The sequence below is a fragment of the Mastacembelus armatus genome, chromosome 7 (genome assembly GCF_900324485.2).
Source record: "Mastacembelus armatus chromosome 7, fMasArm1.2, whole genome shotgun sequence".
Lineage (NCBI taxonomy): Eukaryota > Metazoa > Chordata > Actinopteri > Synbranchiformes > Mastacembelidae > Mastacembelus > Mastacembelus armatus.
This window is the reverse complement of record NC_046639.1, coordinates 9,747,036-9,764,228: the sequence shown is the minus strand read 5'-3', so window position 1 is coordinate 9,764,228 and position 17,193 is coordinate 9,747,036. Positions and strand designations below refer to the sequence as shown.

General features: G+C 39.4%; 2 protein-coding genes across 5 annotated transcripts; one reads left to right on the top strand and one right to left on the bottom strand.

Annotated features, from left to right (window-relative positions):
- Positions 1-1,249: 1,249 nt before the first annotated feature.
- nol9 (nucleolar protein 9) lies at positions 1,250-10,464 on the bottom strand. The gene is made up of 13 exons (XM_026333569.2): positions 10,297-10,464; positions 8,892-9,402; positions 8,585-8,795; positions 8,312-8,442; positions 8,030-8,165; positions 7,585-7,681; positions 7,212-7,309; positions 3,889-4,056; positions 3,554-3,806; positions 3,338-3,452; positions 2,792-2,966; positions 2,325-2,458; positions 1,250-2,168 (listed from the first exon to the last, which is right to left on the bottom strand). The coding sequence occupies exons 2-13, from the start codon at positions 9,345-9,347 to the stop codon at positions 2,052-2,054; spliced, it is 2,091 nt and encodes a 696-aa protein (XP_026189354.1). The 5' UTR covers positions 9,348-9,402; positions 10,297-10,464; the 3' UTR covers positions 1,250-2,051.
- A 262-nt stretch (positions 10,465-10,726) lies between these two features.
- zbtb48 (zinc finger and BTB domain containing 48) lies at positions 10,727-16,479 on the top strand. 4 transcript variants are annotated; one of them, XM_026332194.1, is made up of 11 exons: positions 10,727-10,886; positions 12,003-12,736; positions 12,860-13,167; positions 13,239-13,344; positions 13,466-13,558; positions 13,656-13,742; positions 13,931-14,085; positions 14,216-14,352; positions 14,493-14,657; positions 14,808-14,896; positions 15,448-16,479. In XM_026332194.1, exons 1-11 carry the CDS (start codon positions 10,874-10,876, stop codon positions 15,877-15,879), a joined length of 2,319 nt encoding a protein of 772 aa, XP_026187979.1. In that variant the 5' UTR covers positions 10,727-10,873; the 3' UTR covers positions 15,880-16,479. The 4 variants fall into 4 exon arrangements, with proteins under 4 accessions (XP_026187979.1, XP_026187978.1, XP_026187977.1 ...); XM_026332193.1 differs by having other exon boundaries at positions 12,000-12,736; XM_026332192.1 differs by lacking the exon at positions 10,727-10,886 and having other exon boundaries at positions 11,834-12,736.
- Positions 16,480-17,193: the final 714 nt, after the last annotated feature.

The window sequence follows — 17,193 nt, the reverse complement described above, 5'->3', positions numbered from 1 at the left end:
TCTAAACTGACATATTATTGGCTCGTGCCCTCACAGTGGATGTTCCAATCCAAAACAGGTTTTTAGAGCTGTAACTTAGAAAAACAACCCATAGTATTTATCTACTGACATTCCTTATGCCTATGGAAGTAGGTGGTAGAGTAGGCAGAGAAACTGGGGCTATGCATTACTAATATAGCATATCAAATGACAAGGCAAAGGCCTTTTCATGGGTCCTGCTTTGTTAGCTGATCTGCAGGACCCATGGGTCAAAGCCCTTTTTAAAAAAAACAAAATTAAAAATTACTACACAAAACTGATACTCAAAAAGTGATCAATTAATCTGTCCTTTATTTTCTTAATAAATTTATGATTTGGCATTAAAAAACAGTAAAATTGCCTGTTGCCTTATCCAAACTTAGATCTTTACATAGCTGGTTTTGTCTGAGTCTGTGTGTTGTCTGTGTGAAACAGTCTCAAAACACCATGATATAAATTTAGTATCACACAAAACAAAGGAAAACAGCATAATGGGTATGTTTACTAATAATAAAATACTTATTTATCAAAGAACCCATTATTATTAATCTGATAATACTTTGTCTGATCCTACTCTGAACTGGGGCTAACAGCTTCTCCTCTATGCATTCCCTTAGGCAGTTGTCACCTAAGTTAATTTGGTGAACTTGGTAGTGAACAATTGCTTAGTTATAAATGGACTGCACTGGAACACACATCATAGATTGGAGTTGTTATATGTGCTCATTCAGGTTCACGTGAGCTGCGTAGATGTTCCACTGCAGTGGCATTTCTTTTTGGTTTGTATGTGTTCTATGGGAAACCATCTGAACTGACAAAGCCAAAACAATGCCTCTGCCAAAATGTGGCGGTGCTGTGTTTGTATGCTCCCACCCTCAATAAAGAGGTGGGGAACAGCAACAAAGAAATGCGAGGGGGCAGAGAAGGTACATTTAAACAGCCCACTTAACAAATTAGCAATTCTCCACAGTGTGAGTGGATGTTTACAACCAAATCCTCCTTCAGTTCGTCCAGCCAGATAATGTAGCAACAAATTGTTAGTTCTGCCTTTGTCTTTATTTTCTCTTAAAAGTATTACGAAACATTAAAATATTTGAATGTTACAGGATTGATCTTGACTGTTTTTATATAGTTTTCCTGTCCTTGAGATTATTTTTTGCAAGTCAATCTGTTTGTCTGAGTAAAACCAAAATAAATTTGCTGCCCCCTCATGGTACAAAAGGTAGCACCAGGAAACAAAATTAGCTTTATTCTGATAAGAAATTGTAAACATGTTGCATTTACAAAACATGTCTATTAAGTGCAGTAACACAATAACAAATGTACAAGCATCATAGCAGTTTGTCAGCAATAAAAACAGAGCCATTCGAGCATAAACCTTTGGCATAAAAACAAAATACTGACAAAAAGGACTTCTGTAAATCCATGTTTGACAGAAAATGTCATGTCAAAGATCAATCTGTAGCTGTGCTTTGCCTTGTTTACTTAAGTGTTGTATGTAAGAGCAGGCAGTGTAAAAGGTCTTGGCAGTGTTTTATCCCATAATACAGCTTTTGAAATGAACAAACTGCTCTCTCAATCAGGGATTATACCGCACACTGTTAGACTGCTTAAATGGCCACTGCCTGGTTGAAATCTACATTGATGTGTGACAACTGTAACAACTACCTGCCACATTGATCTAAAAAGCACTTTAAAGCAAGGGAACTACAAATTCTGAACAAAAATGTATATATCTGGCAGGTTTATGTATTCAGTTTCAAAACGTTACCTACAAAGACGCATACAGTAGCAGGCTGTAAGACAAAGTGAGAACACTTGAGGTTTTCAGAAATGAAGTCCAATAACAAGAAGGCTGCCATCTTCTCCTGCAGAGTCTTTAATCCTGGCAGCTCTATAGCACTAAATCTTGGAATAAAAACTCCTGGCTCATCCTCAGTTCTGTACATTCAAAGGCCAAGCTGACTGGTTTGGCATGAGATGCCAGTCAAAACTGTAAAGGGTAATGAACTGATGTTTTGCAGGTAAAGTCATTACATTCCTATTTGACTAGGTCTCGTCAGTCCCTTGAAGACTCGCAGCTTTCCTGCACCAGTGAGATCAAAACTGTAGTTGGTAGTGACGTAGGGTGTCTCCCCCTCCAAGCCAGGCTAAAACAGAGACAGAGGGAGTGAAAGAAAGATTTGAGCAGATGTGCTAAAGACAGGGAGACATGTATAAAAGAACAGAACCATCCATATAGCTCCTTTGATACAAATTTGCATGGCCATGTGTCAAACTGGACTTGACTTGAGCTGTGTTCTGACCTGTGTTGTGAGGATACAGGAAGGCAGTGATATGGCTCCCAGGAGGAGGCAGTTGACCTTACAAAGAATGGAGGGATCGACGGGGGTCACCAAAAAGTACAGACCTTGTACCATGTCAATACCTCGAAGCACACCTAGAACATATTAACATGGTCAATGTTCTGATAGAATTTTAACATAGAATATATAACCCAAGGCTTTTCTTGCTCTCACCTCCTCTGTTTACAGACATTTAGCATATCTTAGACATGTATTAGTCATACATGTCATACAGTTGTTTGCTATTTTCTGAAGAAGCTGGGCTTCTCGGAAATGAGAGAATTTTGCATGTGTTGTAGGACAGTTTAATAGCCTTGGAAAGAGAATCACACTGGATCTAAAAAAAAACAAGTCTGTGTTTACATTAGACTGAGTTGTGATTCCAGGAATAAAGAGTAAAAGTAAATTGTTGCCAGACTGATACTTACCAAAGCCCACGCATGGACAGATAGGTGCCTGGGAGAGCAGGACTGGACCTCCCCTGCTTGTAACTTTCTCAGCCAGGCAGCAGAGTCCCACCAGACTGGCATTGACAGCGTAAAGCATGTGAGTGGGCACCACTTCGCAGTGGATCACACCTAAAGCCACGGCTGTATGGGGCACCTGTGTTCAGAGCGAAGATGGTTAGGTAATCATTAATTAACATGTTATACCTCAGAGGTTTAAACTGTGTGAAAGGAGAAATGTAAAAACGATCATCAGGGGTTTCATTGAGAGATACAGGCAGGGACTTGTTCTTGGCTTGCTGGCATTTACAAATTTGCATAGAAACATGAAATATGTAAATTAAATGAAGAATGAGAGCGGTTACATTGTGCAACAGAGCATGCAGCAGATACATAATTTTTTGTCAAAATGTCTTGTTGGTAACATCTTTGTGTTGTGAAGTTTAATGAAATTCTGGCAATTATCTAAGGTAATAATAAAAAACTGGGACTAAAGCGTAGGTGTGCAGCATTGTGCTTCTCGTGTACCTGGTATGGGGTTAGACTGTGTAGAGGTCTAACTGGTCCGGGATCAGGACACTGCAGCTGACTCAGGTAAGCCAGAAGTGAGAGCTCTCTGTGCTCATTAGTGCGCTGATGTTTCCTGTAAAGTATAACACACACACACAGGTAGTAACGCTAGTGGTTTTCAATCATGATAGCGTTCATATGTTAATGCAGGCAGGCTGACTGTGGTGTACTCACGCCGTTCCTTGGCGTCCCACTCCTTGAAAATCTGATTGCACAATAAAGTGATTGTAGCTTCTGGGAGGAATGTGGCTCTCAGTAAACTCATCTATAGCAGTCTGGGCAGGTGGCTGTGTCTGGCAGCCGTGTGCTGTCCTCAGAAACTCTGGAGTGAGGGCAGGACACTGGGTGGTACCACTATGACTGAGCTGGACCACATGAGAAACTGGAAAGAAGCGGATCATGTCCACAAGCAGCTGGAATCCAAATCCTGAGGGCAGCAAATAAGAGCACATGCTCAGACACCGTTTAAAACTAGTACATTTAGGGCTTCATATTTTTTGACAACAGACCTTTGACCCAGCCCATGGTGTTCATAATGATGGGAGTCTCTCTACTTTGGGAACGTCTACGCCACAAGGACTTTAGGGATTCCAGGTACCGGTCTAAGTCCGACTCACATGATGACTGACCATAATAGATCATGTGCTCTGGTGTGCGCTGATGTGTGAAAGGGGGACCTGAAAAACAACTCACTATAAATCTACTAATCCTACCAATACTATATCTAAAAGTGAATACACTAATAATACAGGAATAAAACATTAAAAAAGCTCAGATATACCTCAAAGTGAACAGTACAACATTCTGGGAAATATTTTTTCACATTTTTTCCCAAAACTAAGACAAAAAAAAAAATCAGTAACAGTATACAGGTTACATTAAATAGAGGAGACGGTTAGCTTAGCTTAGAGCAGGGGGAGCCAACTCTGGTCCTTGAGGGTCAGTATCCTGCTTGTTTTTCAAATATGCCTACTCTACCCACAACCACCCCTGCTGTTTTGCACACAGGCGAAACAGAGGTAGTCAAAAAGCGGAACATCAACGAGAAGAGCTGTGCATTATTCATTCAGACTTTTACATCATCACCAACCATGCCATCAGCCCCTGTTGATGATCTTGTGAGAAGTTTCAGTTCCAAAGTTATTGATTCCATTGCCCCAATTAGGACCAAGGTATTGTCAGCAAGAAAAAAGTCAAAGTCACCTTGGAGAAAAGCCACAGTGGTCAAAATTCAGAAAAGAATATGCAGACAAGCAGAACGCAGGTGGCGAAAAACCAAACTCCAGGTTCATTTCGACTTATACAAAGAGAGTCTTCAACACTATAACCAAAAAGTAAAAAATGCAAGGCAATCATTTTTCTCAGAGGTTATCAATAGAAACAGCAATAATGCCCGCGCATTGTTTTCTGTTGTAGACAGACTCACAAACCCAGCACCCTCTCTTCCTTCTGAACTGCTGTCCAAAAAGTCATGCAATGATTTTGCAGCCTTTTTCACAGACAAAATATTAAAGATAAGACAAACTATGACAATATCACCTGTGCCTCCTTGTTCTCCAGTGAATCTAGAACATTTTGATCTCCTTGATCACAGAGCTCTGACAGAAACGCTTCTACAATTAAAATCTACATCATGCTGCCTTGATATTTTACCAACAAATTTTTTTAAAAATGTTTTTAACAGCTTAGCTCCAGATGTATTGCAGATTGTCAATAGTTCTCTTCAGTCAGGGCAGTTTCCCCAGGCCTTAAAAACTGCTGTTATAAAACCTCTTCTTAAAAAGCCTAATCTAGATGCTTCAGCAGTAAGTAACTACAGGCCAATATCAAATCTTCCATTTCTGGGAAAAATAATTGAAAAAGTAGTTTCTCAACAAATTCACAGATTTATGGTGCAAAACAATCTTTTTAATGCACTTCAGTCTGGATTTCGCACACACCACAGCACTGAGACTGCACTTATTAAAATTTTAAATGATTTACATTTAAATAATGATGAATCCAAAACCTCTGTTTTAGTACTACTGGATCTCAGTGCTGCATTTGACACAGTTGATCATGATGTGCTGCTTCATAGACTAGAAGCTTGGGTGGGAGTTACTGGCTCAGTGTTAAATTGGCTAAAATCTTACTTACAAGATAGACTATTTTGTCTCACTTGGTAACTATGAGTCTGAGCGAACAAAAATGAAATGTGGGGTTCCTCAGGGGTCTATTCTTGGTCCTCTCTTATTCAATATCTACATGCTGCCCCTTGCTCAGATTATGGAATACTACAACATTGACTACCATACCTATGCAGATGACACCCAACTTTATATATCAGTATCATCTCATGATTATAGTCCTCTAATTTCATTATGTGAGTGTATTAATCAAGTCAAAGAATGGATGTGCCAGAATTTTCTCCAGCTCAATACAGACAAGACAGAAGTGATTGTTTTTGGCCCCAAAAATGAAAGGTCAAAGGTCATTGCTCACCTTGACTCCATGTCATTGAAAGCTACAAATCAAGCCAGAAACCTTGGTGTAATCATTGACTCAGACCTGAATTTTAACAACCACATAAAATCCATCACTAAATCTTCCTATTACCACCTGAAAAACATTGCTAGAATAAAAGGTTTTCTTTCTACACAAGATGCAGAAAAACTTGTTCACGCATTTATCTTCAGTAGGTTAGATTATTGTAATGGCTTGTTCACAGGTCTTAGCAAAAAGTCAATCAGGCAGCTGCAGCTAATCCAGAATGCTGCTGCCAGAGTCCTTATAAACACCAAGAAACTGGACCATATCACACCAGTTCTCAGATCACTACACTGGCTTCCCGTTAGTCAAAGGATAGATTTTAAAATTTTATTGCTAGTTTATAAAGCACTAAATGGTTGTGGACCAAAATATATCCAAGATATATTAGTTCCCTATGAGGTTTCCAGACCCCTCAGGTCATCTGGGACAGGTCTATTGTGTGTTCCCAGAACCAGAACCAAACAAAGTGAAGCAGCATTTATTTACTATGCTCCTCACTTGTGGAACAAACTTCCTGAACACCTGAGGTCTGCTCAAACTGTCAGCTCATTCAAATCTGGACTGAAAACTCTGTTGTTTACTGCTGCCTTTGAATAATTGTTATCTTTGTTTTCTTAATGTGCTTTTATGTTTTATTTTAATTTACTTTACTTGATTTAAATTTATTTTATGTTAAATGTCTTTATTTTTAAATGCTGTTATTGATTTCTTTTCAATGCTTTTAATGTAATTATATGCCTTGTAAAGCACTTTGAATTGCGTAGTGTATGAAAGGTACTATACAAATAAATTTGCCTTTGCCTTTACCCACTGCTGATTACCTGGATAGGGTGAATTCAACCAATTAGAAGCTGGGAGGGCAAGAATAGCTGGAAAACAAGCAAGGACTAGAGATGGCTACCCCTGGCCTAGAGTGACTGAAAATGGGGAAACCAGCTAGCCTGTTTTTCTCCAAAGGTAACAAAAGACACCTAGTACATCTACAGCTCACTAATTAACCTGTTATATCTCATTTGTCTGAGCCTTGTAAAATCCAAAGTGTGAAAATGACAAGTGGTGCTTGATTATTTATTGGCTCAGATCAGTTGCAAGGTAAGTAGCAGAAAATCTACAAAGTTACTGGTCATGGCCAAAGAGTACCTTGTGTAACAAAAGAATTGCCAATTATTCAGTGTAGTGAATAGTTTCAATCCTTTAGTACCAACAAAAATTATTATTCTATGTTTAAAGAGAATTAGTCCATGACTACATAGTAACATACAGTATGTAAGGAGTGTTGTAAAGTAAGAGGATGAAAACATACCCAGAAGTGGTTCTGTGACAGTCGATAAAGACAGACAGCCAGGAGGGGTGAACTCTGTTTGACCCAGATCACCTTCCAAATAATCTACACTGGTAGTGCTAGACAGATACACATTAGACATCGTCATTCTGTGTCACACTGACTTTACTATTTCAAGATGAGATGTAAAGATCTACAGAGGAAGGTTAAGTCAACAGCAAATTGTGACAGCGTATAACCATTCATACACTATAACACAGTGATCATTTCAGCTCTGCAAGAATAACATAAGATCATGTTAAGGATGCATTGTGTGAAAAAAACAAAAGCTTGGGTCTAAACATATAAATACAAGTAATTAGGTGACACAGAAATGGTATGGAAATTTACTTACTGATTTAATAAGGTGTTGATGAGGATGCGGATAAATGTTGACTTGCCCACATTCTTGGTCCCACATACAAGAATAACTGCACAACCATCCATATCCCCTATAAATGAGAGATGTGCTGAATAGGCAATTGCAGAGTCAAATGTGCTTCTTTTGTGTGTTTGTGTACAGCCAGTACATGAACATTTTTGACTTCATTAAGCTGTTGATACAATGGCCTGACTTGTTCTCAGTTCTTTCACAGGCTGCATCAGTGACAGATTTTTAAAATGTATCTTGCCTGTGAGGGTGCTGTGACAATGGTACAAAGTCAAACCTTGTAGGCTTTCCATCATGACTGCTACATAAAGACTGACTTAGGTGCTTATTCAGACATGAGACCAACATGTAAAACTGCCATGATTTTTACATATAGAATTTCATGACTGACTGGCTGACAGGGGCTTACCTCTGCAGGCACTGACCACTGTATTAAGAGCATCTCTGTAGCTCTGCGATGTTTTTAGACCCTCGATAATGCTGACCAGTGGAATCATTCCCAGTCCATTGAGTGGAGTGTCAAGAACGGCTGACATGAGTTCGCTCTATAAACAGGCGATGAGGAAAGGTTTTTTGTTGGAACATGCTGATTTCTGTTCTATCCCAAATTAAATGTTTGATGGTCTGTTGATGATGCATGAATTTGGCGATTATTGACAGTAGCCAAAAGTCACACTATCAGTCAACTTACCACTGGGGGGCTGAACAATTCACTGAGATCTGTGAAGCTTGACAGAAAATGCGTCAAAGGTGTCTCCATTGGCTCCAGTAGGATGACAGAGGAGTGCGACATCACCCTTTTTAGCAGCTTCTTTCGTGATTCTGTAAAAAGCACATTTGAAGGACATTAATGCCACAAAAATATGGTGCAGAAATAATACAATCTCAGTAAAATGTCTTGCTAATCCACAGCCCAATACTGACAAACATCTACCAAACACAAATATGTTTTAAAAAAGATTACCTGGTGTGAGATACTTTCGGAGGATGGCTGCAGCTTCTCTTCTGTCATCTCTGGTGTCATCAGAGTTCGTCAGTGCTCTAATGGTTAGTGGGCAATGTGAGGCTGGGGAGAAAAGAGGATACGACTGTTGTCCTTCTTCAATGGTGAAACCCATCACTTCTACCCGGCCATACAGGCAGGTCAAAAAGCACTTTCCACGGAAACACAGGGTCTGCAGGAGAGTAATATACCATGTAAAATGACATAAATCTATTACAAGTTAGCTTTAATTTCTGCCAATTCTTTGCCAAAATAGCCTGAAACATACCTGATCCTTCTGCATGACAAGTACTGCATGGTTTTGCTGATCGTCTCTCTCTGTACAGTAATGGAGAGCATCTCCCTCCAGTCTTCCTGGACAGGCATCCGCCATGTCTCCTGAGGTCTCCACACCATTCCCATGAATGGACTGGGAATACTCTTTCCAGTCCTGTGAGTCATCAGACTCATCATCCATTGTTAGCACTGAGCTTCCATTAGCCTGAGTACCAGACTTCTTAAATTCAGACTTAGAGTCACAGACGGCCTTTGCCTTATTTTTCAATCTCTTGACACTGGGCTTTTTTTTCACGCAGCCCTGGTGCTCCTTTATCATCGTGGCCATTACAGGAGTAGACTTGAGATCAGAGGAGCTGATGGGACGCCTGCACCGTTTCCCTCTCACATCTCTCCACTTTTGAGATTTAGCATGGCCCTTAACCAGTGTACATTTGTTCACCTTCATGATTCTTTAATGAACAATGATTACGCGGATGCTACTGAAAAACAAAAGGGGGAGCCTGCAAAGACAGAGGAAAGAAAATTAGGAACTCAAAGACAGGTTTCATTTAAAAATGCAATTAATGTTTGTTAGATAGATACTTTATTCATCCCCCATTGGATAAATTCAGAAGGAATTCAGTGTTTTCATCACTGATTAATCATGCTAACTATTCATTAGTTAATTTATAGATTGTTTGTGCTAATAAATATCAAAAAATAGGGAAAAATCCCCCTATACTTTTAAAATTAGACTTAAAGCTTTCCTTTTGACAAAGCTTATAGTTAAGGCTGGCTCATGTGACCCTTAAACATCACTAAGTTATGCTGCTATAGACTTAGGCTGATTGAGGGTTCTCCATTGAAATGAGATGAATGAAACCTAACCATCTTCTTGAGGTGACTGTGTTGTGATTTGACACTATAGAAATAAACGGAACTGAATTGGTCTGAATTGAATCGTTGTAAATGTTTAAAATTCAGTTTCAGATTAGAAAACTTTATTGTAGTGGTGATTGCTTTCCCCCCCAAACAGACAGTAATCTGATAACTAACAAAAAGGGACTGAGTCATGAAAAACGTCATTATTTGCAGCCGCAGCTGTTATTTAACGCTAGTTTTAAATGGCAAAGCTAAGGTTTGCAATTAAACCATTAGACAGCTAATATTACTCTAGCTATGCTAAGACTTAAAGCGAGCTAGGTTAACGTCGCTCTGTAGCTCTTAATCATCTCTCAAAATGTGGTGTTGAGCTATATATAAATTCAAAGTCAATGAGAAAGAGACAATAATCTAATGTAAATGTTAAACTTTCAGTAAAGCTTTCAGGGGTAATGTCACCTAACACAGCCATTAATGAAATTAGCTTTATCGGCTAGGCTAGATATAGTTGCAGCAAAATGGATAAAACCTACCCCCAGTTGTAAAAAACAACGCAGAACTGTAAAGTTCAGCCTTAATAATTTCACTTAAAAGCCAGCACTTGTGAATTGGTGATAGAAATCTGCAGAGTTGGCCCGCTGTGTTAACAGGCTAGCTTACATGTGTGAGCCACAAACAAACGCCGCCTCAAGATGGCCGACAATGATTATACCCTGAGTTGTAATCTTTTCAGCATTATCGTCATACAGAAGGTTACTGTTTAGTTTAGCACAGTCGCATTAAAGGATATATATAGAGTGTGAGATAACAGACAATAATAATAATTTTGTACGTTACTGCTACTCGTTGTTGTTATTTTTATAATACTGATGTTTAATTATGGCCAACCTAATTCTTTCCCGGAGTTTGGTCGCGTAAATTACGTCACATCCTGTTCCTTTTGCAGTTTTTAGGGGCCTACAAGAAACGCAAACAAGGTGCATGTAGCTGCAGCTACTAGGCTTTGCCATTTTATCACTCTGTTTACGTGACACCCCACACTGGTACAGCGTGTCAGTAGATCAGCATAAATAATTAGTTTTCGTCGTTACGGCAGACGTGAGTCTGTAAATGCAACTGTCAGGTGAGTACCACGCTAAGGGAGCGTCTTAAAATATGCGCTAGGAAATAAACGTCGATGTAGGTGGGTAATCAGGGGGGGTTAATAATTTCAAGAAAGACGAACAGATATGTTTCCGCTGTAAAATACACTGGCTTTAAGAATCAATACAGTGAATGTGCTAGTCATCATTAAAGCAGATATAGTTCATTAAGTTAGATAATTTGAGGAAGTGATATTTGCTGCACATCTTGAAAAATCTAACAAATGCAGTTTTCTCAAAAGAGACATTCAAAGTATTAATTTTGATTTACAGAGTTTTTTAATATTTTTTCTTTGCTTCTAAAGGCAGTAATATTAGTTACTGTTTTCGTATGTTGTGGACTGCCAGTTCCCGTATGTTGTGTATGTTTTTAAACTGTGAGCGAGTTAGATGCAATAGTGGATACAATGCAGGAGTTTGGGGATGATGATGATGATGATGATGATGATTATTATTATTATTATTATTTTGTTGTTGTTGTTGTTGTTTGCCACAGTAGTCACCTTGCCAGTAATCTGGGTCTAGATTCAAGAAATCAAAGGCCAATGTAGTTTTGCACCTTCACGCTGCTTATTGCTACTGTCATACATATTAGCAATTAATTTAAAATCAAAAACAACAATTTTTTGGACTTTTTATGAGGACTTTCTTGGCAATTATCTAAAAAGTTGGGAACTGATTTTTGGTGTTTTGAAGTTTAACTCAATTTTTAAATGCTGTTGGGTAATTTAATATACAATCTTAAAAGTACATTTCCCCTTGAAAAGTAGAAGACATAAAAAGAAAATACTCAAAGTACAAGTACCTCACACTAAAGTACCATATATCAGTAATTGGACCTTTTAAAAATATTCAGTTTAAACTTAGTGATTAAATTTATTTAATTTATTCGTTTAGTTTATTTATGATTTAATCATCATTATTATTATTGTCTAGCCACCCAAGATATACAGATATGACATACAGCTGCTTATGTGGGTAAAAAGGTAAAAGTAGGCAAGTAGCTAAAAAAAACATACACTGTTGACAACAACCTACAATGTCTGATCAGTCAATCAACAAAAACAAGTATGATGTTTATGTGTGTCATGCAGCAGCAGTGCCCTGTGAAGCCCGAGGCATGCCTGTAGCAGAGAGCATCCATGCGCATCGTGTCCTGTCCTTTCTGAACCAGCAGAGGGCAGTAGGAAGGTTTTGTGATGCAGTGTTGAATGTGGGCAGTGGGGTGGTGTACCTTGCACATCGAAACATCCTTGCCTGTTTCAGTGAACTGTTCCAGGAGTCCAGCATGCCTGCTCCACCGTGCATGGAGTTCTACCTTGAAGAGTGTCCTATTGAAGGCCTGGAGCTGATCCTGAACTTTGTCTACACCGGAGAGCTGAAGTTGGATTCTAACAACCTGTACAAGGTCCAGGATGCTGCAGCCAGTCTGTGTGTGCCAGAAGCACTTGCTCTCTGTCAGCAGTTCAGGGAAACCTCTGTGGACCCTGTGCCTTTCAAGCGTAAAAGAGGCAGACCTAGAAAGTCTGCATCGGATACAGGCTCTCATTGTCCAGTTAAAGAGGAGACCTTGCCAACAGTCATGCAGGATGAGTCCAGATCTAATAGTGCCACAACAAGTTTAAGCACAGCTGCCACTACTACTTGTACCACCACCACCCGCTCTGGTCGTGTAGTAAAAGGCCCTAGACGACTGGTTACTGACGGGAGCCCATCCTGTGATCTTATAGCCAGTGAGAAAGTCATCAAGAGGCCTCTGAGTATTCCTACGGAGAAAGGAAGTGGTGATGTGGCTAATCAAAACCCAAATCAGCAAACTGATGAAACTGAGGTAGAATACATGGACATATAAAATTATTACAGTGATGAATCCTGCTACTTAAGGGACAAGTAATGATAATAGTGATCTTAACTGTGAAGAATATATTTATTATTACACTTGTGCTGTTTGCAGGTACCTGAGTTGCAGATTGACATAAATGACAATGGTGTTAGCCAGACTATTGCAGATGTAGAAGAGGATGATGATATGGGGGATTTCGAGGGGATCACCGAAGGCTCAGGTGATGAGTATGTGCCAGTTGCTGAGCCAAGTTCCTCAGTCCCGTCCACATCAACAGCACAAAGACGCAAGGCCCACAGCAAAATGCAAAAAAACGAGAATGTTGAGGCTGTGGAAGGAGACTCCAGAAAGGACTCTGTGCAGTGCTCCATCTGTGAGAAATCCTTCAAGAGCAAATACTACCTTAAAGTCCACAACAGGTAGACATACTGTTGCCATTGTTCTTTCTGACTACTGTCAACAGAAGAGTCACTGATGTCTTTTTTTATAGGCGGCATACAGGGGAACGACCCTTTGGTTGCTGTAAATGTGGAAAGAGGTACTTCAGAAAAGAGAATCTTTTGATACATGAGAATAGAGACTGTGCTAGAGTACAGGTGAGTAAAAAAACTGTTTTAACTTTGGAGCTAATTTAGTTAGCTGCAAATTAATCTGTCTTCAAAATCAACTAACATCCTAGAGAGTATCGCATGATTGCATGCTGTGGTGTAATTACAGACATACAGCTGCCCGATGTGCTCCTCAGCATTTAATGGAAGAGATGAACTACGTTTGCATATGGTCTCCCACACAGGAGATATGCCCCACAAGGTACTGTCTACACCCACCAAACATAGATGACAATCAACTCTGTCAGATTTGAAATCAGTTTTTAAAAATGTTCATTGAAATGGTGTCTTTTGTTCAGTGTTCAACATGTCCCGAGCAGTTTATGTACAAGAAAAATTTGACAGTTCACATGATGAAGGTCCATGGTTATCCCAAACCACATGCGGTAAGTTTTCTTTATGCTCAGAGAGAATGACTATGATGACTTACTGGAAAAGTAGCTACAATAAAAATGTTTTTTTCATAGTTCAAAATGTGTTGCAGAACTGTAGGGTTCACACACATAGTATTTTCATTTCTGAAACCAAAGGTATAAGCTTGAGTTTTCATTCTGTCAAAACGTTTCATTTTTAGTGTCCATTGTGCCCAAAAACTTTCTTAACTCGGACAGAGCTACGTGTGCATGAGGCAGCAAAACACAGAGGTGAAAAGCCGTTTGTGTGTGAGGAGTGTGGTCATCGAGCATCCAGTCGGAATGGCCTGCAGATGCATATCAAGGCTATTCACAGGTAGCATGTGTGTGTGTTTAATTGATCAGAATAGAGGGACCTAACAAATGTGAAAATAGTTCTTTATTCATGAGATCTGCTTTAATAAATACACATTTGTGCATAGGTGTTCTTTTGTCCTGTCTTACAGAAATGAGCGGCCTTTTGTATGTAACCTGTGTGGCCATGCATTCTCCCAGAAGAACAATCTCAACATGCATCTACGCATACACAGTGGTGAGAGGCCATACCAGTGTCACCTCTGTGGCAAAACCTTCAGGACACAAGGTAACTGCCTTCCTTCCTGGTCTGCTACTGTCCTCATCACAGCGAACATAGAGAACACAGTGAATAGAGTAGATCAGCTGCTGGACATGAACTATTTCAGAAGCAGATGTTGTTTCTTGTACGAATGTTTTCAATTTCAGCCAGCCTAGATAAACACCACCGGACACACACCGGTGAGCGTCCCTTTAGCTGTGATGTCTGTGAGCAGCGTTTCACAGAAAAAGGCGCCCTCGTCCGCCACAAAGCCAGCAAGCACGAGGAAGGTCGCCCTCACTGTTGTCACATATGTGGCAAAACTTTCAAAGGTAACATACTGTATACCATACAGATTATACAATATATGGGCTTAGTTTACTTCCCTAATCTACAACATGTGTGATGTTAAGTAAACTAGCTTTCAACACAGAATGAGGACTCAGTAAAGTGATTCTCTGTATGGTCTTTATTGTGAACAGCGAGGGAGCAGCTGCGTGTTCATCTGCGTCGCCATAAAGGCATGAGGAAGTTTGAGTGTGTAGACTGCGGCTATAAGTTCACTCGACAGGTAGGCTCACCAACCACTAACTTATTCTTACTTTCATTGTCCATTAATATTCCTAATAGTAAAGCTACTGGACAGCCATTGTGGACACGGCAGAGTGCATGTGGTTCCCACTGTGTGTGAAGTAAAATCCAGGCTTGTGTCTCAATGTGTAAAGTATACATGTGATGTCATTCATTATACACAGGTAACTAATTGTTTATGGTCTAAAATGTCAAAAAAGTGAATCATGATCATTGTAGTTTAAAATCATCTCCTTAGAAGAGAAGATGGGCAAAGTGTATCAAATTGTTTAGTTTCTTCTATTCATTCTGTTGTTTTTTAATATATTAAAGTTTTGCAGTTTTTTGTAAAACCCAGTCACAGTGGGTTTTATATAGGTATACATGGTCATCATGGTCAAATAATTGCCCTGTCTTCTGATGAGCAACAAATTGATTAGCGGACATATTGCCTCTGCTCTACTCATTAGGCTGAATGACTACCAACAGCATTTTACCCCTAGCTCATGACACTCAATCCTCATATCTATCTGTACATCATTTCTCTTCCAGGCACACCTGCGACGACACATTCAAATCCACAAACGCACGGAGAACTACAACCCCCGGCAGAGGAAGCTGAGGAACCTGATAGTGCAGGATGTGGATGGAAGTCAAGTTGAGAACAAAGCAACAAAAGATGTGGAAGCCTCACTGATTACTGACAAAACCAATTACACCTCAGAAAACGGTGTCGCCCAGGAATCCACAAACCCAGATTCTGGCTCCTCCACAGGCATCAGCTCTAGCTGCGTGGTGAGGGTGGTGATTGAGCCAAGTGACACAGTAAAGGGGGAATTGGCGTCCAACCAGAATCTGGGTCATGTCGAGGCAGCAGAGAGTTTCTCTGTGCAAGAGGTCTTACAGCAAACACAGCTGGTCACTGAGGCGTACACTTCCACGATGGATATAGAGGGAATCGTTGAGAACATATCAAAGACCTGAGGACTGAAAAGGAAGACTGTGTGCAACCACCTCTGAATGAGAGTGCTGGAGATGGTGAATGACAGCCTAAAACATTTGGGCCCTGACAGTTGCAAAGATTAAGAAACTGCAACAAAGTTGGCCTATTGCATTTGTTAACACACAAAAGAAAAATAAGTAATTCTCATGCTTTTAGTAGTTAGTGAACTGCATGCTGCCTTTCATCAATGTGCCTACTACAGAGTATAACAACTCTAAACAGGCTAAACAGGGAAGCAGTTTAGCCTGGTTCCATCTAAACAATCTGCCTTCCAACATGACTAGAAATGAACATAATATGCATAGATTGTAAATACGGTGGAGAAAAACCATTAACTGCCATTTTAAAGGTTATATGCCTTTTCTTGGACACAATCTGGATCTTGTGTTGAGAATTGTGTTGGTTTTTGTATGAACTACACAAACAAATATAAAATGCTAAAGAGCTGTTGGACAGATTTTGTAGATAACCAGCTAACTGGCTACAGACTTAACATTTATCAGACAGATGAGAGTGGTAGTGAAGAAGATTGTCTGTAGCATGAGTGATGTAAACAATGAAGTAAAACATTAAAAAAAAAAGCACTTGGCAAATTATTTATGCAAAAGCACTGAATATCAAGGATACACAGTACCAGTAACAATCACTCAACTGTACTTGATGCACATGTAATAACATATCTAATTGGAATTAAAACACTCCACATGTTTGTGTTAAAATAGACAGCTTTATATGTGAACACATTTGCTTAGTGTTACTATTTACAAACAACTGAATGCATATATTATCAAATATATCCACACTCAGTAGCTACTGTCCATTGTACATGAAATATTTCAGCTCATCAAATGTCAAAAGTCAGCAGAATAAACTCTGAAACCTGCCTGCAGTTTAATTTCTCTTAACCACACTGTAGACATTATACAAACATAGTACATAAACTTAAGAATATACTATATTTACAAAAATAATTCAGCATCACACGCTTGAATGAAAACTAAGAATTAACACTAACACAGAAACACCCAAAATACCATTTTCATTAATGTAAAAATAATTTTAGGAAAGCAAACTGAGATACTTCTGCACTTCCAGTTGAAACTGCCAACCCTTCTAACGGTTAATAACTAGCAAGTAATACTACTCTACTGATGAGCAGGTACAGCTTAATAAACCACTGCACAGATGTATCCATAAATAAACATACAAATCATTAAAACACAATTTTAAAAGAAATGATTCATGCACATTCGACTTGTGGTTACAAAGGCTGATGTAGCTCAGTTGAAAGGCCA